This window comes from Cherax quadricarinatus, chromosome 79 (genome assembly GCF_038502225.1).
Source record: "Cherax quadricarinatus isolate ZL_2023a chromosome 79, ASM3850222v1, whole genome shotgun sequence".
Lineage (NCBI taxonomy): Eukaryota > Metazoa > Arthropoda > Malacostraca > Decapoda > Parastacidae > Cherax > Cherax quadricarinatus.
In genome coordinates, this window is record NC_091370.1 from 2,341,563 (window position 1) to 2,366,466 (window position 24,904).

The 24,904-nt window shown below is 41.9% G+C and overlaps 1 protein-coding gene across 1 annotated transcript in view; it reads right to left on the minus strand.

Moving 5' to 3' along the window:
• LOC128702725 (UDP-glucose:glycoprotein glucosyltransferase 1) overlaps positions 1-24,904 on the minus strand; it is a gene marked incomplete at its 5' end in the record, with an annotated part of 261,894 nt that overhangs the window by 37,910 nt on the left and 199,080 nt on the right. Inside the window, 2 exon segments of the mRNA XM_070101800.1 lie at positions 8,470-8,553; positions 20,012-20,182. Of these exon segments, the coding sequence (XP_069957901.1) occupies positions 8,470-8,553; positions 20,012-20,182 (255 nt within the window).

A 24,904-nucleotide genomic window follows, 5' to 3' on the forward strand; every position in this document is an offset into this window, starting at 1 on the left:
ATGTAAGTAACAGCTATTAGCTTGTAAATAAAATAAGGAACCCTTAACCTAACCTTGTAAAACCTTGTGTAAAAAGGGAGAAAGAGAAAGAGACAAAGAAAAGGAGGATGAGAAAGAAAAAGAGAGATACAGAGAGAGAGAGATACAGAGACAGAAGAAGAGAGATAGGAGGGGGAGGAGACTACGCTTTCTTTACATTTGTCTTCTATTATGCCATGAGCTTTTCTATCAGTAACTCTTTATACGTATATAATGTTCATTTGGAGGGGTGTTAATGTTGCAGTTTAAAAACTGTAGTGTAAAGCACCCTTCTGGCAAGACAGTGATGGAGTGAATGATGGTGAAAGTTTTTCTTTTTCGGGCCACCCTGCCTTGGTGGGAATCGGCCGGTGTGATAATAAAAATAAAATAATGTTCATTTGTTACCAGTGATCTGTGCAGTTCATAAAATGCTCTGAAAATTCTTATTCTTATGATTTTAATGTACGAATGTGCATTTATATAATCTCACATCGTGTTATAATTAGTTTTGTTACTTACATAATTCTGTACTTAATAACTATTTCTATACAGTATTTACCTAAATTACATTGTGCAGTTATATAATATTCTTTTATTTATTTTATTCATTAAATTCAGGTGTAATTAATTTTAAATCTGCCCAAAATGCTATACATATCTTTAGTCTTTATTATCTATATAAATTTAAATTAATCCATCTATTATAAACATTGATAAATTTATAGATGGGGTTGTAAAAGAAGTAAATGCTAGGGTGTTGGGGAGAGGGGTGGGATTAAATTATGGGGAATCAAATACAAAATGGGAGTTGACAATTACTTTTTGCTGATGATACTGTGCTTTTGGGGGATTCTAAAGATAAGTTGCAAAGGTTAGTGGACGAGTTTGGATGTATAAAGGTAGAAAGTTGAAAGTGAATATTATAGATGAGTAAGGTGATGAGGGTACCAAATGATTTAGATAAAGAAAAGTTGGATATTACACTATAGAGAGGGAGTATGGAAGAAGTGAATGTTTTCAGATATTTGGGAGTTAACTTGTCAACAGATTGGTTTATGAAGGATGAGGTAAACCATAGAATTGATGAAGGAAAAAAGGTGAGTGGTGCGTTGAGACATCTGTGGAGACAAAGAACGTTATCCAGGCAAAGAAGGAAATGTATGAGAGTATTGTGGTACCAACACTCTTACATGGGTGTGAAGCATGGGTTGTGGCTGGAGGCAGTCAAGATGTCAGGTCTAAGGGCAATGTATGGTGTAAATATTATGCAGAGAATTCGCAGAGTCGAAATTAGGAGGAGGTGTGGAGTTACTAAATGTATTAGTCAGAGGGCTGAAGAGGGGCTCTTGAGGTGGTTTGGTCATTTAGAGAGAATGGAACAAAGTAGAATGACTGGGAAAGGAAGGCAGGGTAGGGGTCTTCCCCGAAAAGGTAGGAGGGAAGTGGTAAAGGAGGTTTTGTGGGCGAGGGGCTTGGACTTCCAGCAAGCGTGCATTAACATGTTAGATAGGAGTGAATGGAGATGAATGGTTTTTGGAATCTGATGAGCTGTTGGAGTGTTAGCTGGATAATAATTTGTGAAGGGATTCTGGGAAACTGATCAGCCAAACTTGAGTCCTGGAAATGGGAAGTACAGTGCCTGCACTTTAACCCTTTGACTGTTTCAGGCCCCTCTCTGAAACTGTCATTCTATGTCACTCAATTTTTAAAAAAAAAAAAAAATTATTTTTTCTTATGAAATGATAGAGAATCTTTTCCCGATGGTAATGACACCAAAAGTTCGAAATTTGGTCGAAAACTCATGGAATTATGCTTCCGCGAAGTTAGCGGTCTCGGCGACATATGCGTATCGGCGATTTCGCCGACTTTGGGCCCTATTTTCAGCCAATTCCATTGTTCCAGTTGACCAAACTCATAGCTATTTCTTTAGAACTCCATTTTATCTATCAGCTGAGTACAAGAAACCTCCCATTTACTAATTTGGACTACCCAATATGGTGGTCAGAAATTGGCAATTTGGCCAATTTCACACAAACTAAAAAAGATGCCAATTTCAAAATAGGGTCCAGAATAAACAAGGTAGACATTCGTGGCACTAAAATAACATATGCTCTGTTCATTAGTCACATCTCTAGGCCCCTCTTATATTATTATTGCTTTCTATTTTGATTTTTTATTCATACAAAAAAATACAAAATTTACTGTTATGCAGACTACTGCATTATTGTAAAAATGGTATAAATAATATCAGTGCACTAGTGAAAGAATATTAGACTCCCCAGTTGACGTGTATTGGACGTGTGGTGTGATTTATTTACTCCTGAACATTGGTAAAAATCGAACATTTCCGCTACTTTGAGCTCAGTTTCAAGGTAGTTTTCATCGTCAAAGTAATGAAAATCATCTCTCTTTCTGTAATGTTTTCCATTTTATCACCTAAGACCATGAAAACATGAATACAACAATAAATACTATACGAAAATACACCTCAAAGTCGGCGTTTTATTCCAAAAAAAACGATCAGTTTTTTTTTCTCATTACGCAATGTGTGCTGCAGGATTTTTTTTATGTGGTGCACACTGACCACACAGACCCATTCTCTCACATGTGGGCCTACCAGCTTTCTCCCACTTGATCTGAAGCCGCTAGAATTATTGAGTATATATACGTCACAAACATTAGCTCGTAAGACGTATTTATACGTCGAAAACAGTCAAAGGGTTAAAGGAGGGGTTTAGGATATTGGAAGTTTGGAAGGACATCTAAACTGTCGTATCTGAGCACCTCTGCAAAGACAGTGATTATGTATGAGTGATGGTGAAAGTGTTGAATGATGATGAAAGTTTTTTCTTTCTTTCTGGGTCACCCTGCCTCGGTGGGAAACGGCTGACGTGTTGAAAAAAAAATTGTTGAGTGTTTTATTGTTTAACTATTATACAAGATGTAATCATCGATGTCTTGACTGAGCGTAGAGCAGCTGTCATGGGTCACAAACATCTACTGCATGAGAAGAGCCCCTGTGAGGGAAAAGTTCAACAGATAGGAGTATCGAGCAAGTACATGGTAACAATAGTTTGATTGCCGGCTCCTTGTTAAGGTAGGGGAAGTCTAGCTCCCGCTAACCCCCCCTTTTTTCCCCCACCCCGAAAGTGATAGTTTGATTGCCGGCTGTTTGTTACGGTAGGGTAAGTCTAGCTCCCGCTATCCCCCCCTTTCCTTTCCCCCCCCTGAAAGGTGACATGTGGGGCTCCGGTCAAACAGTAATCACTCGACTCACAACAGCCAGCACTACTGTAAGTACACGCCTGCTCATATTCTAGTGGACTTATTGGTTGAAAGCTTCACTTTTGATCAATAATAAACTTAGTCCTTTCAGTCTTGCTTGATGTTAAATGTCTTAATAATCACCATGTCTTTTAGGTATTGTACTTATCATGGAGAGTGATTTCTTAAGCAGTGGGTAACCTGTCTCTCTTTCCAGCTTGGAATGACAGAATGGGTCACCTGCCAACCAACGAGTAGAATTGATGGAGACGGACTAATGTCCTGAGACGTCCCATGTTGTATCTACTTACCTGTGTACATGTATGCCATCGCAGGACGTAACCCCTCATCATTGCAGCGGTAAAGAACCTGCTTTCCTGTCATCTTTACTGATTATTCGCGGCTATACTCTGTGAAGAACGAGCCGTTGGGTTGTCACCAACACCTGCGACCCCCCCCCCCATCATCAGCAACGGCTAGGATTTCAACAACACACAGTGTCACCAACACCAGACACCCCAATATCAATATATATATTAGCATTGAGTTCAAATGTTATTTTTTTCATTTCATTTTTCATTTTTCTTTCAAATAGGATATACCTTTCATATTTTCTTGTTTTATGTTTGCTTTAATAAATAATAAAGTGTTTATCTTTGTGAATTATTATTTCATTTTCTATTCATTAATTTTCCTGAGGAGGAGCCAGCCTTGGTAATACTCTCTGAAGTTGTTACAGGGCTGAGTAACCCTTCACAAGTGGCGACCTTGCCAGGATACGACTCGACTGAATCAAGATTCAACTCCATCTCGAATCTACCATTGGAACTTCAATGCCACATACCACAGACGATTACCACCAGCCATGAGTAATCATTCTCTATAGTAGGACTACAGTACAGGTATTTAAAAGATTTGGTGATTGTTATAGTCTCAATTTATTGTAAGTCAAGTCAAGGCAGGATATACTAGTTAATTCTGCCACCTATTTTTGTGTTAGCTTGAAACACTTTGGAGGATTAGACTCTAGGGACCCGAGATTTTCGAGTGACAATTTGTTTCATTGAGCTCTTTATTATATCAAGGGAACTGTCGTAGGACACTCTTGATTTGTTGATGAGAAGATTGGATGGTCAAGGGACCCTATTCTACTTACTGTTTGCTCGGAGCCGGCATAGAACCCTTCGTTTTCATTAATACATATTGTTTAATTGAAGCAGGGATCGAGCCCTCTAGTTTATTTATAGTTTGAGCGGAGCAGGAATTGAACCCTCCGTTTTCTTTGAGACCCGTTTCATTTTTCCCCCTGGTAGTTTAAGTTATTCTTGCAAGTATGGAGGAATACCAGTTTTGGATGAAAGCTGGAAGTAAGTTAGGAATAACAGGGAAAAATTTAGAATCTTTCATTAGTGCTAAGATCCAGGAAAGAATTGAAAGAGAGAGAATTGAGAGAGAAATGAGACAGAAAGGGAATAACAAGAGGAAAAGGAGAGAGAGAGAATCGAAAGAGAAGAGGAAAAGGAGAAAGAGAACCTTGAAAGACAGGAGAAATAGGAGAGAGAGAGAATTGAAAGAGAAAGCCAAGAAAGACAGAAAGAGAGCGCAAAGACAAAAAAGAGCGTGATAGACTTGATCGTGAGGAGAGAGCTAAAGTACGTGAGGAACAAGTTAAATTAAGAGAACTTGAGGAAAGAGCAAAGGCTAGAGAACGTGAGGAAATAGCTAGAGAACATGAGTTAAGAGAGAGGGAAAAAGATCGCGAGCTCGAAAAAGCTCGCCTTGAATTAGAGAATAAAAAGTTAACTTTTACACAACAACAATTAGAGGAAGGAGTAATTGAACATCATGCAGCTAGTGCACATATTCCAACACCTAATTTACCTCCCTTCACAGAGGGTGAAGACATTACTTCATACATTATCAGGTTTGAAAATACTGCTACCCTCTGTGAATGGCCTGCTGACACCTGGGCTACCAGGTTAGGAATGTTATTTTCTGGTACAGCTTTGAATATCTATGCAACTTTGTTGCAGGATATCATATGTAATTATAATCTACTGAAGAAGGCAATCCTTAAAGCATATCAAAAAACCACAAATTCTTACAGGAAAGATTTCAGGTATGCCACCTTACAGCCTGGTCAGAACTTTCAGCAGTTACAGGTAACACTCTTTCGTTTGTTCGACTTTTGGATAGAAAGTTCAGGAATTGATCACAGTTATGAATCTCTTAGAGACTTCATGGTTGCTGACCAGTTCCTGACAGCTCTTCCTCACCAGATACGAACATTCATCAGAGAACGTAACCTGATTAAAGCTGATGAAGTTGCTGAGGCCGCTGACTTGTATGCTGAGGCTCACAATTCCTATAAAGACCTAAAGGGATCGAACCTTAAGGGCAATGGTTCACCTGAACCAAAGATTAAGAAGCCTACAGTAGAAAAAAAGTCACCAGCTATTATACCAACATGTCATCGGTGTGGTGGTATCGGACATAAACGTCCAGACTGTCCTTCCAAGAAAATAGAGAAAGTTGGAAGATGTTTTGTTGACGGTAATGACCAAGCACCCTTCTGTTCAGGAGCAGTTAATGGTATAAAAGTCTCAGACATATTACATGACACTGGATGTACGTGCATCATAATTTCGGACAAACTGTTCCCTTACTTTAAAACCTCTCGTGTGTCCACTATTCTTTCAGATTACTTGGGTCGTGAAAATACTTTCCCTACAATTCGTTGTTACGTGAAAACTAAATGGTTCACCGGTTGGACTAACGCGGTACTAGCCCCAATTACTTGTTCTATAATAGTGGGTAACATTAAAGGTGCCGTTCTTCCTTCAGAGGCGGATCTTTCGTCACCACCCATGGATCTAAGTTTTCCAGCTCCTCTTCCTTGCAAGTTTAAGCCCCTTAACAATTCCGCACTGGAAGCTGCATTATCTCGTACTGTTCATTTGGGGTGGAAACAGATGATACTGCTCTCGATAGTGAGGTAGCAGGATCACCTGTCCACTCGTCGGGTGAAAGTAAGGGTATTGCCTCCCGCACCCTCAATGTCTTGACTGGGACTCGGACCATAACCCCGGCTTCTCCTACCTCTTCTCCCACCGTAAGTCCTTTTATTTTCCCAGATTTTATGTCCAAGGATGACTTTGTCAATATACAGCACAATTGCCCTTCACTTCGGGATTGTCATAATCAAGCTTTTAACAACAAAGTTATCCACGGGAGATACGTATCTCATAAGTTTGAATATATTAATGGTATCTTATATAAATCTGTATTTAAATCTCATTCTTCAGTGATAGATTATTCCCTCCTTGTTGTTCCTAAACCATGTCGAGAGACTGTTCTTCAAATGGCTCATGATTTGCCAGTGACCGAACACTTGGCCCATCGTAAGACGTGGCATAAACTCGAGCACACTTATTTTTGGCCAAGCATGTACTTACAGGTTACAAAGAAGTATAGTTCTTGCAATAGGTGTCAGGTGCTTACTGCACAAAATACACACACTCCTAGTTCCTGTATATTTATTAAATCTAAAACTTCCCTCCTGTAGAAACGAGATACTCCACCATAGAAAAAGGAATGTTTGGCCATTGTGTGGGGTATCTCCAAGCATAATTTTTATTTACGGGGAAAAGAATTCATTTTAGAAATGGTTCATCTAATTATTTCTCTGACTGGTTAAGTCGTGACAGTCAGTAGAAGATTTGTTGCCTTACGCGACTTCCACGTGTTAGAACTTTTTCCTCGCCTATTCTTCTTATACTCCTTGACTATAAGTCTTGGTATGGGGGAGTGTGAGGGAAAAGTTCAACAGATAGGAGTATCGAGCAAGTACATGGTAACAATAGTTTGATTACCAGCTGCTTGTTAAGGTAGGGTAAGTCTAGCTCCTGCTATCCCCCCCCCCCTGAAAGGTGACGTGTGGGGCTCTGGTCAAACAGTAATCACTCGACTCACAACTCCCAGCACTACTGTAAGTACACCCCTGCTCATATTCTAGTGGACTTATTGGTTGAAAGCTTCACTTTTGACCAATAATAAACTTAGTCCTTTCAGTCTTGCTTGATGTTAAATGTCTTAATAATCACCACGTCTTTTAGGTATTGTACTTATCATGGAGAGTGATTTCTTAAGCAGTGGGTAACCTGTCTCTCTTTCCAGCTTGGAATGACAGAATGGGTCACCTGCCAACCAACGAGTAGAATTGATGGAGACGGACTAATGTCCTGAGACATCCCACGTTGTATCTACTTACCTGTGTACATGTATGCCATTGCAGGACGTAACCCCTCATCATTGCAGCGGTAAAGAACCTGCTTTCCTGTCATCTGAACTGATTATTTGCGGCTATACTCTGTGAAGAATGAGCCGTTGGGTTGTCACCAACACCTGCGACCCCCCCCCCCCCACCATCAGCAATGGCTATGATTTCAACAACACACAGTGTCACCAACACCAGACACCCCAATATCAGTATATATATTAGCGTTGAGTTCAAATGTTATTCTTTTCATTTCATTTTTCATTTTTCTTTCAAATAGGATATACCTTTCATGTTTTCTTGTTTTATGTTTGCTTTAATAAATAATAAAGTGTTTGTCTTTGTGAATTATTATTTCGTTTTCTATTCATTAATTTTCCTGAGGAGGAGCCAGCCTTGGTAATACTGTGTGAAGTTGTTACAGGGCTGAGTAACCCTTCACAGCCACATTAGGAAGGACTAAACTCTTAGGGGGTGTCATGCAGTACTTGGGAAAATGGGAGATAAAGAAATTTAATTCAAGAAAAGGGAGGGGGAGCTCCAATTTCTTGAATCAAGAGCCCTTCAGCAGCAACAAGGCAACATCCTTGAACAGAGTAAAGTAGAAGTATGAATCAGGAAGCTTGCACCATGGGCAGGAGTACAGGTACACAAGAGAATTAAACAAATGACTTAGTGTACAAAAAAGTGATTGAACAGTCTGTTACTGTTATTTAAAGACTATATTATCAGGTCACTGTTGCAAATATTGTAGTATGCTGCTTCATGGAAGCAAACTATTGATAATAAAAAATGCAATTTAGTTATAACACAAAATTGTCACAACATTAATACAGAATATACAGAGGCATACTTTAGTGTTAAAGCAGACAAGCAAATTTCTATCTCATGCACAAAAAATTCTATACCTGCGCCAATGAGCCATAGCAAGAGAATAACACTCCTTAAACAGGTCACGCCACTCGTCAATTATGGGCCCCACAACAGGCATGCTTGTAAAACAAAAAATATATATATTATGCTAATCTCATTATTCCAAACCACATGTGTGTGCTGTAAGCTAAAAAAAAAATGAAGGGGAGGGAGCAAAGAAGGCAAATGTAAGGTATTGTATTAGTAACTATGTACAATAGAACTACACTTGCAATTACAACTTCATACTTCCAACTGTGAAAATGCACAACTGATATTTACAACTGTCAGCAGTTATATATACACTACACAGCATTCTCAAAGTGCAGTCATGCAATTGCTCTTCCAATATTTCTCACCAAAGGTGCAACACATTGCTTCAAAGAAATCTAGATTACTGAGAAAACTTTTTAAATATGTAGCCCACTTACAGCTTCTCCTTACCATAGTACTGTCACTACACTTTAATACAAAACACGTTATTGTTTTTTCCACCATGGTAAGGTGATCCAAAGAAAACACATTTACCATTGTTCATTGTAAAACTGTCTTGCATGAAGTGCCTGGATACCACAATTCAAATGATCCTCCATAATACAACATTCACACTTGTCTTTCAGAGTGTAGGTGAGTACTGTATTTAGTAAAATTAAAACACTGTAATACTGTAATTAGTCAGTGTGAAAAACATGCCATTTATGACAGCAATATACAAGTTTGAGGTTATTAAAATTGCAACACTGAATCTCAGAATATTTTCGTTGCCAGTGAAGAAATTCTGCCAGCTCCAAGAAGCCAAGAAAGTTGCATAGCATCCCCCAATTGGGGTTGTGACCCTGGGGTCAGGATCCTCTGCCCCGGGGTAATACTTACACATCCTTAGTAATACGTACACTACAGTCAGAAAAATGAGTTTAATTAAGATCTGAATCTGTCTACATCACTTGACTTCAACAGTGTATGAGACATGTTAAACAGTGTTACATGTTTTCAACAGTGGTTAGTGAGCAAGGCAATCCAAAGAAAGTTTGCTGGTACTACAATACACGAGTTACTTCTGAAATACCGGACAAACTGCTTTACAATATGACAAATAATTGATGGGTTGGGAGATCTCATTTCTCGTACCCTGTTGAAGACATGTTAAACAGTGTTACATGTCTTCAGCAGCGTATGAGACATGTTAAACAATGTTACATGTCTTCAACAGTGTATGAGACATGTTAACCCCTTCAGGGTCCAAGGCCAAAATGTGAAGTGGTGCTCCAGTGTCCAAGAAATTTTGAAAAAAAAAAAAAAAAAAAAAAAAAAAAAAAAAAAAAAAAAAAAAAAATTATTTTTTCTTACAGAATTAAAGAGCATAATTTTGTGAAGGTAATAAGACAAAAAAAAAAAATTCTGATCAGTACTAACCAAGATACAGTGCCGAGAAGTTTGTCCAAAATGACGTGGTGGCGGCAACATCGACGAATTCCACATACGCGCATTACTTTATTTAGCAGTTTTTGTAGTTTTTTCTTTTCTTTTCCAATTTTTTTCTTTTCCTACTAACATATGGGGCCTGAGAGACCAATACTGTATATAATGTATATATATAAACTCACTGTATTGAACACAATAACCACACTAAAGTTATTATCATATTATTGTTTACCACTGTTGTTTATTACAATAAACATGCACAAATCTTGTATAATACTAATGTTCTATCATATATTTACATATTTACAATCACTGGACATGGTTTTAGAACTGCTGGAGCTTGTGAAACTCCTTGAAACAAGGCACCATGCACATTCCTCACACATAAACCGAGTGTCTTTGCGTCTTTGTTGCCGTCGTTTTGTTTGTGCACAGACGATGCATCTCTGAGCAAATTTCTTCTGAGTTGAAGGAAGCTGTATTATGAAATGATCACCTTCCCTCCTCAAATGCTTGGGTATATCCTGAGGAATTCGAGGACCTTGTTGTATAGCAGATGTTCTTACCTGGTACTTCATTATGAGTTGTCTGACAACAGACAAACAAAATTCACCATACGGTGGTCTGTTGCCAGTCTTCATTTGGTACATATTATAAGCATTGAGCATTGAAATGTCCATGAGATGGAAGAAAAGTTTCATGCACCACTTGTAACTTTTACGAACACAATCAACAAAACCAATCTGCATGTCACATTTGTCAACCAAGCGCATGTTTTGTGTATAATCAATCACTGTCACTGGTTTTCGAATACGTTCATTAGTCACTCGATCAACTTTGCCAGTCTTGCATTTCATTACGGTGAATGGTTGTCAACAATGTGACATCTCATTTGTCATGCCACCGTAATGCCATGATGTCATTGGCAGTAAACACCTGCACGTCATCACCACAAGCACCTGCGTTGAGCCTGGGCATATGTTTATGATTAGAACGCACAGTGCCACACACATCTGTCTTGTTCACTCGCAAGAAATCACTGAGTAATGGGCTTGTGTACCAGTTATTAGTATATAATGTATGCCCCTTACCAAGATAAGGTGCCATCATGTTTCTCACTACGTCACCTGAGATACCCAATAATATCTTGGTATCTTTCAATGTTTTACTTCCCGTGTATACAACAATATCCAACACCAGGCCACTGTCACAGTCACAGAGTACAAACAGTTTTATACCAAAGCATTTCCTCTTGCTCAGTATATACTGCCTGAATGACAGCCTACCTTTGAACAAAATCAAAGACTCGTCAATTACAAGATTCTTGAATGGATAAAAGTATATGCTGAACTTTTGTTTGAGATACATAAAAGCATTTCTAATCTTGTATAACCTGTCACTTCTGTCAGGCCTGGTTTTGTCAAAGAAGTGCAACATACGTAACAGTAAGATAAACCTGTTCACTGGGATGATTTCACTGAAGACCGGGGTATAAATTAGCCGATCTGTGGACCAGTATGCTTTTATATTATGCTTATAGACATGAGGCATAAGCATTATTGTTGAAAAAAGCAAATACATTTCTGCAACAGTTGCCTCTTTCCACTGGTGTAATCTTGACTGTGGTGATATGATCATATTTGCCATGGTGTACTCAAAATACTTATTACTTTCCCTGACAATGGCTGGCCAAAGAATAATTCAAAGAATTCCAGTTCATTGGCCGTGGTTCCAAGGGGACAAGTAGGTAGAATTCCACTTTGAGAGTCATCAAAGTGGTGGGGCTTGGGAACAAAATTGGGATTTTGCTGCCAATCCCAGATACGGTTTGCTGGTGGATACTCGACATCATAGGCTGGTTGTGCGGGTGGTTGTGGTTGTGGTGGGCTGGTGGCTGACACTCCGCTTTGTCCTTGAACTGAGGAGTCAGCAGCGTGGGTCCCAGCCTGGGCTGGTGAGTCACGCATGGTGGTGCCACTAACATCACCACTACCACCATCTGCTGATGCCTGTGGTCTATCCATGCCAAGTGTAGCCACATCATCCTCACTATTACTATCTAAACCTGGTGTAGGGCCACGGGATGTACTCCGGAATGTACTCTGTCCCCTGGGCACAGCATAGGGTACACTACCCGAGCGCATGCGGCGGCGTACATACCGACGCTTCACTGGTGAATATGATTCCTCACTATCACTACTCGAATGATCGTCAAGAGCAATAAAATCACAATCCACGTCACTATCATCATCATTACTGAAGTCAGAGGCCTGGCCACGGGTAAATAATAGTTTTCTCTTGCGTTGAGGTACAACTGACAGTGACTGATGAGTGCCCACACCAGAGGTAGAAGGTTGAAGATCGTCAGGGTTTTCCGCACTATTATCGATATCCTGGTCATTCCTTTCGGTCACTAACTGATCAAAGCCAAAGAATTCGTCTTCATTTCCACTTCCATCAGTGTCAGAACTATCAGATAGGAATAGGAGAGTCCCAATTTTCCGTGGAGTGAGAGCTGACTTGCGACGAGGCATGGTGAACAAGGGTAACTGAGCCGGCGTTCCCACAATGCTATGTGGGCGCCTAGATTTTTTGTTTATGGCGCACACCCACCACGCAGACCCGTTCTCTCATATGTAGGCCTATGAGTGCTTTCTCGCTAAATTTGACGGCGCTAGAATTTTGGCGTAGATCTACGGTTTGGACACTCAACGTGAAGCCGTAGATCTACGGGACGGACCCTGAAAGGGTTAACCCCACACTAACCAGCCAGGGCACTTCGCCACACAAACCAGCCAGGGTACTTCCCCACACACCAGCCAGGGTACTTCCCCACACAAACCAGCCAGGGTACTTCCCCACACACCAGCCAGGGTACTTCCCCACACAAACCAGCCAGGGTACTTCCCCACACAAACCAGCCAGGGTACTTCCCCACACACCAGCCAGGGTACTTCCCCACACAAACCAATCAGGGTACTTTCCCACACAAATCAGCCAGGGTACTTCCCAACACACCAGCCAGGGTACTTCCCCACACAAACCAGCCAGAGTACTTCCCCACACAAACCAGCTAGAGTACTTCCCCACACACACCAGCCAGGGTACTTTCCCACACAAACCAGCCAGGGTACTTACCCACACAAACCAGCCAGGGTACTTCCCCACACACCAGCCAGGGTACTTCCCCACACAAACCAGCCAGGGTACTTCCCCACACAAACCAGCCAGGGTACTTCCCCACACAAACCAGCCAGGGTACTTCCCCACACAAACCAGCCAGGGTACTTACCCACACAAACCAGCCAGGGTACTTTCCCACACAAACCAGCCAGGGTACTTCCCCACACAAACCAGCCAGGGTACTTCCCCACACAAACCAGCCAGGGTACTTCCCCACACAAACCAGCCAGGGTACTTCCCCACACAAACCAGCCAGGGTACTTCCCCACACAAACCAGCCAGGGTACTTCCCCACACAAACCAGCCAGGGTACTTCTATTCTGTCAACTGAGTACAAGAATCTCTCATTAACCTATTTCAACTATCCAATAAGGTAGTCAGAAATCAGTAATTTAGCCAATTTCACACAAATTTCAAGAGATGCCAATTTCAAAATAGAGCCCTAAATAAACAATGCAGACAATCCTAGCATTAAAATAATATTTTCTCTGTTCATTAGTCACATCACAAGGCCCCTCTTATATTACGCTTGCTTTCCATTTTGAATTTTCATTCACACAAAAAATTATGTTATGCAGACTACCACATATTGTAAAAAATTTATAAATACAGCCTCTCCTCACTTAGTGACGTACTCGTTTACCGACGACTCAGACTTACGATGGGCTCTCTGACCAGTGTGCATATCTAAACAATATACTATTAGAGCTGATTTCCTCTGTTCTGTTTATTACAATATAAAGTGCACTACTGTATAAACATTTAAAAATATACTAAAAATGTTATAAATAGGGCAAAGGTGACATTAAAACAATATCATAGATGGTTGACACAAACTCACTACCATTATAGTATGCTCCTCACTTAGCGACGAATTCGTTTACCAATGTGGTCTTAGGAACAGAACTTTGTCGTTAAGTGGGGAGAGGCTGTAATGTCAAGCCATTCGTGACTGCGCATTAGACCAGCCAGTTGGACACACATTGGTTGGTGACATCATTTGTTTACTCTTGAACATTGGCAAGAATCAAACATTTCAGCTTCTTTGAACTCAATTTTTAAGTACTTTTCAGCATGAAAGCAATCAAAATTATATCTATTTCTGTAATGTATCTTCCATTCTATCAAATGAGACCAAAAACAAAGAGAATACAATACAAAACCATACGATAATACAATGCAAAGTCGCTGGTTTACACCGAAAGCACAGTCGCCTTTCATTTCTCATTATGCACTACGTGCTGCAGGATTTTTTTATATAGTGCACACTTACCACACACATACCTATTTCCTCATATGTAGGCCCAAGTTTACTGGCCACAGCTTATCTGAGTAAACTGAGCTCATGGTGACCAACAGTGGCTTCGAAGCCACCTTATCTTTTATGGACAATGTACAGTGCATGTGCTTTGTGCAACAAAAAGCATTTCTTTTATTTGTTGGAACCATAGCTAGGGCTAAAAGTGAGCAGGTTGTAACAATAAATGGAGAAAAAGAAATTGGAATGATTTATGCAGCAAGTAGCGCCACCAAACAGTAGCAGCAGGTTGGTGTGGCAACCCCAGAAGTTTCAAATTATGCTAGCTGACATTAGTGATGGTACCAGATTACTGAATGCCAGATTAGTGATGGCCAACCTGTATTATGTGCACTACATGCATGCACATTCACACATTCAAACTTGAAGGTTTCCTTCTTATTTTTAATAAAATATACTAGCCCCTTGCTCCCAGCATTTTAGTTAACTTTTATGACATGCATAGCTTATGGAGGAAGGATTCTTTTCCACTCCCTCAAGGAGATAAAAGGAAACAAATAAGAACAAGAAACGATTAAGAAATTAGAAGAAAACCAAGATAGGTGTGTATACATGTATGCGTTGTGTGACCTAAGTGTAAGTAGAAGTAGCAAGATGTATCTGTATTCTTAGGTGTTTATGAGATAGAAAGAAAAAGACACCAGTAATCCAACCATTGTGTAAAACAATTACAGGTTTCTATTTCACATACTTCTGGCAGGATGGCAGTAACTTCCTGGGTACTTCCTCTCTACCTACAATTTTTTTTGCTTCCAAATTGTAAAAATAAAAAAAATGACGATAATGTAATTGTAGATTGATGCAGTGATGTTTTATAGTTAATAAAACAGTTATGGTGGTGGATATTGTGGAGTCACTGCTGCCACAACAGGTCTATTATCCAAGTTTACATCAATAATTCTTACCTGAATTTCTGCTTGTTATAAGTGTATGTCAAAATTTAAAAAAAAAATGGAATTGGTATGGTGGCGGTAGATGGTGGTGGTGGTGGTTTTAAATGGTGGTGATGGTGGTAGTGGTTTTTAGTGGTGGTGATGGTGGTGATTTTAAGCAGTGGTGATGGTGATTTTAAGTGGTGGTGATGGTGGTAGGTGATGGTGGTACACAGTGGTGGTAGGTGATGGTGGTGGTAGTGGTAGGTAGTAGTGGTAGGGGGTGGTGGTAGGTGGTGGTATGTGTTGGTGGTAGGTGGTGGTGGTAGTAGGTGGTGGTAGTAGGTGGTGGTGGTAGTAAGTGGTGGTAGTAGGTGGGGTGGTGGTAGCAGGTGGTGGTGGTAGCAGGTGGTGGCAGTAGCAGGTGGTGGCAGTAGCAGGTGGTGGTGGTAGTAGGTGGGAGTGGTGGTAGGTGGTGGTGGTAGTAGGTGGTGATGGTGGTGGTGGTGGTAGTAGGTGGTGGTGGTGGTGGAGGTAGGTGATGGAGGTAGGTGGTGGTGGTAGGTGGTGGTGGTAGTAGGTGGTGATGGTGGTGGTGGTGGTAGTAGGTGGTGGTGGTGGAAGTGGTAAGTAGTGATGATAGTGGTAGGTGGTGGTGGTTGGTGGTCATAGGTAGTTGGAGGTGGTAGGCGGTGGTGGCGATGGTAGTGGTAGGTGATCATAGTGGTAGGTGGTGGTGGTGGGAGGTGGTGTTGATGATAGGTGGTGGTAGTAGTAGATGGTGGTGGTAGGTGGTGGTGATAATGGTGGTGGCCGCAGGTTCAATCCCGACCGGGGGTATGGTGGCTGGAGGTGTTGTAGGTGGTGGTGGTGGTAGTGGTAGGTGGCAGTAGTGGTGGTAGGTGGTGGTAGATGGTGATGATGGTGGCATTGGTGGTGATGGTGGTGGTGGTCATGGTAGTGATGGTAGTGGTAGGCAGTGGTGATGGGTGGTGATTGTGGTGGTGGTAGGTGGTGGTTGGAGGTGGTTGGGGGTGGTGGTAGTGGTGGTGGTAGTGGTGGTGGTAGGTGGTGGTGGTAGGTGGTGGTGGTAGGTGGTGGTGGTTGTTGGAGGTGGTGGTAGGTGGTAGTGTGATGTGGTGATAGCAGTTGGTGACAGTAGTGGTAGGAGGTGGTAGGTGGTGATGGTGGTGGAAGTGGTAGGAAGTGATGGTAGTGGTAGGTAGTGGTGGGGGTGGGTGGTAGGTGGTGGTGGGGTGGGTGGTAGTGGTGGTGGTAGGTGGTGGTTGGAAGTGGTCATAGGTGGTGGTAGTGGTAGGTGGTTATGGTGGTGGTGGTAGTGATGGTGGTGATGGTGGTGGGGGTAGGTGGTGGTAGGTGGTGGTGATAGGTGGTGGTGGTGGTAGTAGGTGGTGGGGTAGTAGGTGGTGGGGGTAGTAGGTGGTGGGGGTAGTAGGTGGTGGGGGTAGTAGGTGGTGGGGGTAGTAGGTGGTGGGGGTAGTAGGTGGTGGTGGTGGTGGTGGTGGTGGTGATAATGGTGGTGGTTAGAGGTGTTGGTAGGTGGTGGTTGGAGATGGTGGTGGTTGGAGATGGTGGCGGTTGGAGATGGTGGTGGTTGGAGATGGTGGTGGTAGGTGATGGTGGTGGTAGGTAGTGATGGTAGTGGTAGGTGATGGTAGGTGGTGATGATAGCGATGGTGGTGGTGGTAGGTAATGATGTTAGTGGTAGGTGGTGGTTGGAGGTGGTCATGAGTGGTGGTTGGGGTGGTGGTAGGCAGTAGTGGTAGGTGGTGATGGTGGTAGGTGGTGATGGTGGTAGGTGGTGATGGTGGTAGGTGGTGATGGTGGTAGGTGGTGATGCTGGTGGTGGTGTTGGTGGTGGTGGTGGTAGGTGGTGGTGGTAGGTGGTGGTAGGTGGTGATGGTGCTAGTGGCAGGTGGTGGTAGTGGTAGGTGGTGGTGATGATAGGTGGTGGTGATGGTAGGTGGTGGGAGTGGCAGGTAGTAATGGTAGTGGTAGGTGGTGGTAGTGAAGGTAGATGGTGACTGGTGGTAGGTGGTAAGAGATCATGTTGGTAGTGGTAGTTGGTGGTAGTGGTAGGTGGTGGTGGCAGGTGGTGGTGGTAGGTGGTGGTGGCAGGTGGTGGTGGTAGGTGGTGGTGGCAGGTGGTGGTGGTAGGTAGTGGCAGTAGGTGGTGGTGGTAGGTGGTGGTGATGGGTGATAGTGGTGGTTGCTGTAGGTGGTGATTTTGGTGGTAGGTTGCGATGGTGGTACATAGTGTTGGTAGGTGGTGATGGTGGTAGGTGGTGATGGTGGTAGGTGGTGGTGGTAGTAGGTGATGGTGGTAGGTGGTGGTGGTAGTAGGTGATGGTGGTGGTGGTTGGTGATGGTGGTAGTTGTATATGGTGGCAGTAGGTAGTGGTAGCAGTAGGTGGCAGTGGTAGATGGTGGTGGTAGGTGGTGGTGGTGGTAGGTGGTGGTAGGTGGTGGTGGTAGGTGGTGGTGGTAGGTGGTGGTGGTAGGTGGTGGTGGTGGTGGTGGTAGGTGGTGGTGGTAGGTGGTGGTGGTAGGTGGTGGTGGTAGGTGGTGGTGGTGGTGGTGGTGGTAGGTGGTGGTGGGAGGTGGTGGTGGGAGGTGGTGGTTGTAGGTGGTGGTTGTAGGTGGTGGTGGTAGTTGATGGTGGTAGTGGTAGGTGGTGGTGAAGGTGGTAGTTGGTGGTGGTGAAGGCAGTGATAGCTGGTGATGGTGGTGGTAGGTGGTGATGGTGGTGATAGGTGGTGATGGTGGTGGTAGGTGGTGATGGTGGTGATAGTGGTGGTACATGGTGAAGGTGGTGGTAGGTGGTGAAGGTGGTGATAGTGGTGGTAGGTGGTGATAGTGGTGGTAGGTGGTGAAGGTGGTGGTAGGTGGTGAAGGTGGTGGTAGGTGAAGGTGGTGATAGGTGAAGGTGGTGGTAGGTGAAGGTTGTGGTGGGTGGTGGTAGGTGGTAATAGGTGGTGGTTGGAGGTGGTGGTAGGTGGTCGTCTCTCTACCTCCCTGGAGTCTACCTGGAGGGTATTCCGGCAATCAACGCCCCAATGGCCTGGTCCACGACCAAGCCTCCCAGTGGATCTGGGCCTGATCAACCAGGCTGTTACTGCTGGCTGCACATAGTCCAACGTACGAACCACAGCCTGGCTGATTCAGCGCCGACTTTAAGTATCTGTCCAGTTCCCTCTTGAAGGCAGCCAGGGGCCTATTGGTAATTCCCTTTATGCCTGGTGGGAGGCTATTGAACAGTCTTGGGCCCCAGACACTTATGGTGTTTTTTCTTAGTGTTCCAATGGCGCCCCTACTTTTCATTGGGGGTATTTTCCATCGCATGTCAAGTCTTTTACTTTCGTAAGGAGTGATTTCTGTGTGCAGATTCAGGACCATCCCTTCTAGGAATTTCCAAGTGTAGATTATGATATATCTCTCTCCCCTGCATTTGATAGAACTTACATGTGAGGTAAAGGTTCTCTGTATACTCTCTATATCTGCAATTTCACCTGCTTTGAATGGAGATGCTAATGTGCAGCAACATTCCAGCTTAGAGAGAACAAGTGATTTGAAAAAGATCATCATTGGTTTGGCATCTATTGTTTTGAACGTTCTCATTACCCATCCTATCGTTTCCTTTGCAATTGTGATCATGGCACTGTTGTTATCCTTGAAAGTGAGATCCTCAGACATTACCACTCTCGGGTCCCTCACATTAGTATTTTTCCGCTGTATTGTATGATCAGAGTTTGTAGTATACTCTGTTCTAGTTATTATCTCCTCCAGTTTTCCATAACAGAGTAGTTGGAATTTGTCTTCATTGAACATCATATTGTTTTCCGTTGCCCACTGGCAGTGGTGGGCACAGTTCCGCTAATCCGCTAACCACTAATTAGCAGAATTAACTTTTTGTTTAGTGGATTAGCGCTTCTGCTAATTTCAGAAAACGTTAGCAGACCAATTAGCTTCCGCTAAATAAAGTTCCGCTAACTTTGAGTCTGCTAAAAAAAATTCATTTGCTGTTGGTAGTCGGAAAACAATGCCTTTTCAACGGCGCACGTGTTTGTTCCTGTCTGTTGTGACCGTTTCTCCAACAGTCAGCCAGACATGCCATTGGCTGACTACATGTAAATGTGACTTGTTAACACAGCATCAGCATCTGAGCAGCATTGTTCAAGTCTTACAGTGTCAGTGATCACCGGCGTGCATTGTCACTTATCATTATGAACAGGGGAGACGTTTCTGTTCTGCTTGAGGGTGTTACTGAGGAGTCTGCAGCAGCTGTGGTTGAAGCATTAAGTACAACACCACCAACCCATCTAGTGCTGCAGTTGAGTGCCTATTCTCTATAGGCAAAGATATCTTCAGGGCCAAGACAGCCACCCTGTCAGATAGAAACTTTGAGAGGCTCATGCTTGTGAACTTAACCAGCCCCAAGACAGTCTTGATCCTTGCCCAGCCCCAGGGCACTCTTGACCCTTCAAGAATGCTTAAGAAACCAACTATACCACCAACGATGAAAGCAACAGTGCCAGTGTATAATGCAAGATATCATACCCTGGCATTAAGCCAGTTGACACCTAATTGCCATCTTTAAATGCAGCACACAATAAAAGTACAAAGAAGTTACAATAAAAGAACACTAGGCAGAAACCTTGCAGGCATAACCACATTCTCAAATAAGAACAACTATTACACAACAGTTTAAGCATTTCTACGCACCTTGTTATAGAATTCCAGAGGCTGCCACTTTCTTCATTATCATCGGATAAAAGTTGCATATTCTGCTTGCCAGGCTTCTTTGCAACACGTACCTTGACTACGTGTGACTTGAAGCTGCTCATGATGATCTGTACATCCTCTGAACCAGATGGCGTATCTGTCCCCTCGTGGCTGAGGAAAGATGGAAAACCTGTATCAACCACAAGCAGATGTATGTGTGTACACACGAAGATATACTCACCTAATGTGTCACCTGCATCAATCATGAATTTGTGAGTATTTATACTCGTGTATATATACTAGGTTTATGTCCCCTGCATCAATCATGATGTGTGCATGTTTACTCACCTCTATGTACTCACCTATGTGTGTGGTTGAAGGGGTTGAGTTCCAGCTTTTGGTCCCACATTTTCAATGGCCACTGACGGGTTAACTCCTGGCTTTGAGAGCCGTATTGTAACCTCTTCTCAAAGATATGTATGGACCCCAACTTTATCACTTTATTGTCTGGGTTGTATTTCTGGCCATGCTAAGGCTGAAGAAATACCTTCTTACATCTCACCAAACGAAGGATCTGAACCTATGATAAGCCATTCCTAGAACTAGCAGGCCAATGCATTATCACTGGACCATGATGGTTTAATACGATTCAGCCAAGTAGGTGTATTACTGTACAATCTTAAGAAGGTTAGCATGAGCCCCACCATGACCGCAAATGAACCAATATGCAGTGTGCTTGTTTTGGGCTGTTTTCAAATTAGAATTAGCTAAAAATACTGTTGAGTAAAACTGGCTATTTTGATGGTTGAATAGACAGTTTCTTGCAATCAATGGATATAGGTTGGAAGGAATAATAGCAAAGTAAAGTTATCAACTGCGTCAGTTTGATCACAGGAATATGCATAAAATAGGCCTGAAATTGGTCAAAATCACTGTAGTGTAAAATGTTCCCTTGCCTCCACTTCCCACTTTCATAATTCTGTATTATATCAAATGTAGCATTTTTGGGGGTAATTACCTTAGAGAAAGATTCTCTACCTTTGTAGATAAAAAAATATATATATATATTTTTTATAAATGCCAATACAGAAGAGGGTTTTCAATTTGAGGGGGAGTCAACAGTGAAAGGGTTAACACACTGACTCTCTTTCACCAAGGTAGGGTGACTCATATGAAGGAAACACATCTATCATCATTCATCCAATAGCTCCCTCACCAGAACTGCAAACATCTCAATTAAAATTACCCTCCAATCTGCAACATGTCCACCCTTCCTTCAAAGTGCAGATACTGTACTGTTCACCTGGAGTTTACCTGGAGAGGTAAACTCCAGGTGAACAGTTGATGGATGATGCCATGTATTAAGTCCAGATAACCAGTTTCCACTGAATCTCTTCACAATGTTACCTTGCTCATACTCCAACACCACATTAAGCCATAAAAACCACTTTTCTCCAGTCAGTCTGATCTAATGCACCCAGACAAACCTACAAAAATGCTCAAGCCTCCAGCACTCGAAACCTTTACCCCCATTCCTCCAACCAGAATTCCACCCCAGAATTATACATTCTCTTGTTTATCCTATTCTGCTCCATCCTCTCTAAAATCCCAAGCCACTACAACAACCTGTCTACAGACCTCTGAATTACACCACTGATAACTGTACATCTCCTAATTTCTATGCTTTGAATTCCCTGCATAACATTCACAGCATACACTGTTGAAAACATGCCTCCTCCATGCTGCAGTGTTTAACCCCTTAACTGTGTTCAAAGTAATAGCATCTAGGTGATGAGGATGTGTCACACACAGTAGTAGCACATAATTTTCCCTACCTGAAAATACACCACCCATCAATATTTTTGACCTAAGCAGAACTGTTTGCATCTCCTAGAGCATTTTTGTTCTTTTTAAAAAAATCTAAGACTAGAAGAGTCCTTGCAGTACATCATGGGGTAACACTGCCTAACTAGCACAAGTAAACAATGAAACCAGGAGCTGCTGTTCCACCACCAGCTTCCCTACAGCAAACATGGTGTGCAACTGCCAGGAACATAACTTATTCATTACAAATTTATTGCAGTTTCATGATACTAACAGCTGAATTCCGTCAAAATAACACTATAAAGGTTTAACCCTTTCACTGTCGAGACCCCTGCTCACAAACTTGCTCTCAGTGTCGGAGAATTTTCAAAAAAAGAAAAAATATTTTTTTATGAAATGATAGAGAATCTTTTCCCTATGATAATGACACCAAAAATACGAAATTTGATGGAAAACTTAAAGAATTACGCTCTCGCAAAGTTAGCGGTCATCGGTGATTTTGCCCGCTTTCAGCACTATATTTTCAGCCAATTCTATTGCTCCAGTCAGTCAAACTCATAGCCATTTCACTAGAACTCCATTTGTTCTATTGATTGAGTACAAGTAACTGCCCATTTACCAATTTCAAATACACATTAAAGTGGTCAGAAACTGGCAATTTGGCCAATTTCACACAAATTTCAAAAGATGCCGATTTCAAAATAGGGTCCAGAATAAACAATGCAGACATTCCTGGCACCAAAATAACATTTTCTCTGTTCATTAGTCATGTCTACAAGCTCCTCTTATATTACTCTTGCTTTCCATTCTGAATTTTAATTCACACAAAAAATAGAAGATTTACTGTTACACAAACTACTGCATTATTGTAACAATTGTATAAATAATGTCAACCCATTTGTGACTGTGCATTAGGCTGGCCAGTTGGACACATTGGACAGTCACGTCATTTGTTTACTCTCGAACATTGGCAAAAACCGAACATTTCTGCTACTTAGAGCTCAATTTCAAGGAACTTTTCATCAAAATCATCTCTATTTCCGTAATATATCTTCCATTCTATCAAATGAGGCCAAGAAAACAAGAATACAACCATAAATACCATACAAGAATACACCTCAAAGTCGGCATTTTAAACCAAAAACACGGTCAGAGTTTTTTTTCTCATTATGCATTGCGAGCTGCAGGATTTTTTTTATACTGTGCACACTGACCACGCAGTCCCATTCTCTCACATGTAGGTCTACCAGCTTTCTCCCACTAGATATGAAGCCGCTAGAATTTTGTTGTAATACTACGGCACCAACACTGGCTTACAAGCTGTAGTACTACGGCACCAACAGCGAAAGGGCTAAATTCTCCAACCCTGAGAGCAAGTTTCAGATCAGGGGTTTCAGCCCTGAAAGGGTTAAAGTAGCTGAAGAATCTAAGCTAGGGAAAAAGGATGAGAAATTATTATAGAAATGAAAAGACTGATGTTAATGTGGATAAAAGAGAAGCAATGAAGGGAGATAAGCGCCTGCAGGTTATATCTGTGATCATCCATGTCCAAGGTACAGTGTAAGTTGCACTTCCAGGGTCCTGGATTGAATTACCATAAAACAATATATTTTGGAGTTTGAGTTGATACTTTGGAGGTATAATACATCTTCTGGAATGAATTAATATTGTAACTCAAAAGACTACTGTACAGCAAACAATGTGACTCTTTTCTCTCTTACCATTCTCTTTACCTATATCACAGCACCGGCATCCTAGCAACTCTTATTCTTCAAGAAACCATCGCCCATCAAAGCTTGTGATGGCCTAATTGAAGGTACAACTACATGAACCCACGTAGACCACAAAATGACCCTAGAATACTAAGAATGTAACCCAAATCTTGACAAAATAGAAGATCTAAGGAAGACAGCCTTGCTAACCCAAACACTGCCTCTGCTGCCAGACAATCACTTAACCCAAGCTCAGAGAAATCAAGCTTTCTCCTCCATAGCTACACAGTATCTACTTTAGTGATACTATGAAAGGATATCGCAGAAGAAACAACAGCAGTAAGAAAAGAATAACACCAAGAACCCTAGAACTCGACTTGTCTACCCAGCAGGACGCTGGTGTATCATCAACCCCCCTCACCACCACCACCCAGAGAACAATAACAACAAACATGGCTGACTCCCCCTCCAACTCCACTCTCTTCAAAGGATTCACCCATGATAACTCAGATATGATTATTCCTGACAATATCAGGGACTACATCGTTGCTCTAGAAAACAAAATCAAAGATATTAAAGCAACACTTGCACGACGAGAATCCAAGATAACCAACCTCGAGAACAAGATCCAAAACCTTGAAGAGAAGATTACCTCGGGAAGTGCTGACACAGAAAATCCTCTGAAAACAACAATAGCCAGTCACACTGAGCAAATAACAACTCTAAATATGAAGGCTGAAGAAGCAATCAAGGACTGGAATCAGAACATGCACACTCGACTGAATGAATACCTTGATTTCCAAGACGACAAAACTGAACAAGATAAGTTGTCTGATGCAGTTATAATAAACAGTCCACACAATCCAAGTGACATAACCCAAGAACAGTGCAAAGAAACTGCTATCAGGATAATACAGGACCATGTACAAGTTATCATGCAAAACAATGAAATCAAAGAAACATGTTTGTTAGGAAAACCAGGTAGTAAACACAGTATTATGATCAGACTTCATTCATATGATAAAAGAAAGGACTTATTAAATCAGCAATTACAATGAAAAATGGAGTGTACATCAACGAGTGTCTAACAAGAAAACGTCAAAACCTTCTGTTCAGGTTGAGAAAACTTAAACAGGAAAACAAAATACATCAGTGTTTCACTCGAGATGGGAAAATACTAATTAGAAAAACTTCAACAGGACAACAATACACCATCTCAAATGAACATGATTTCTCTACCTTCCTTAGAAAAGCTGACATTTCTGTAACAGATTAGATAAGCGTCCCTACCACATATATACGTGTGGTGCATATAGTGTACGTTACTATTATATTATTGTGCATTATTATTATTTAC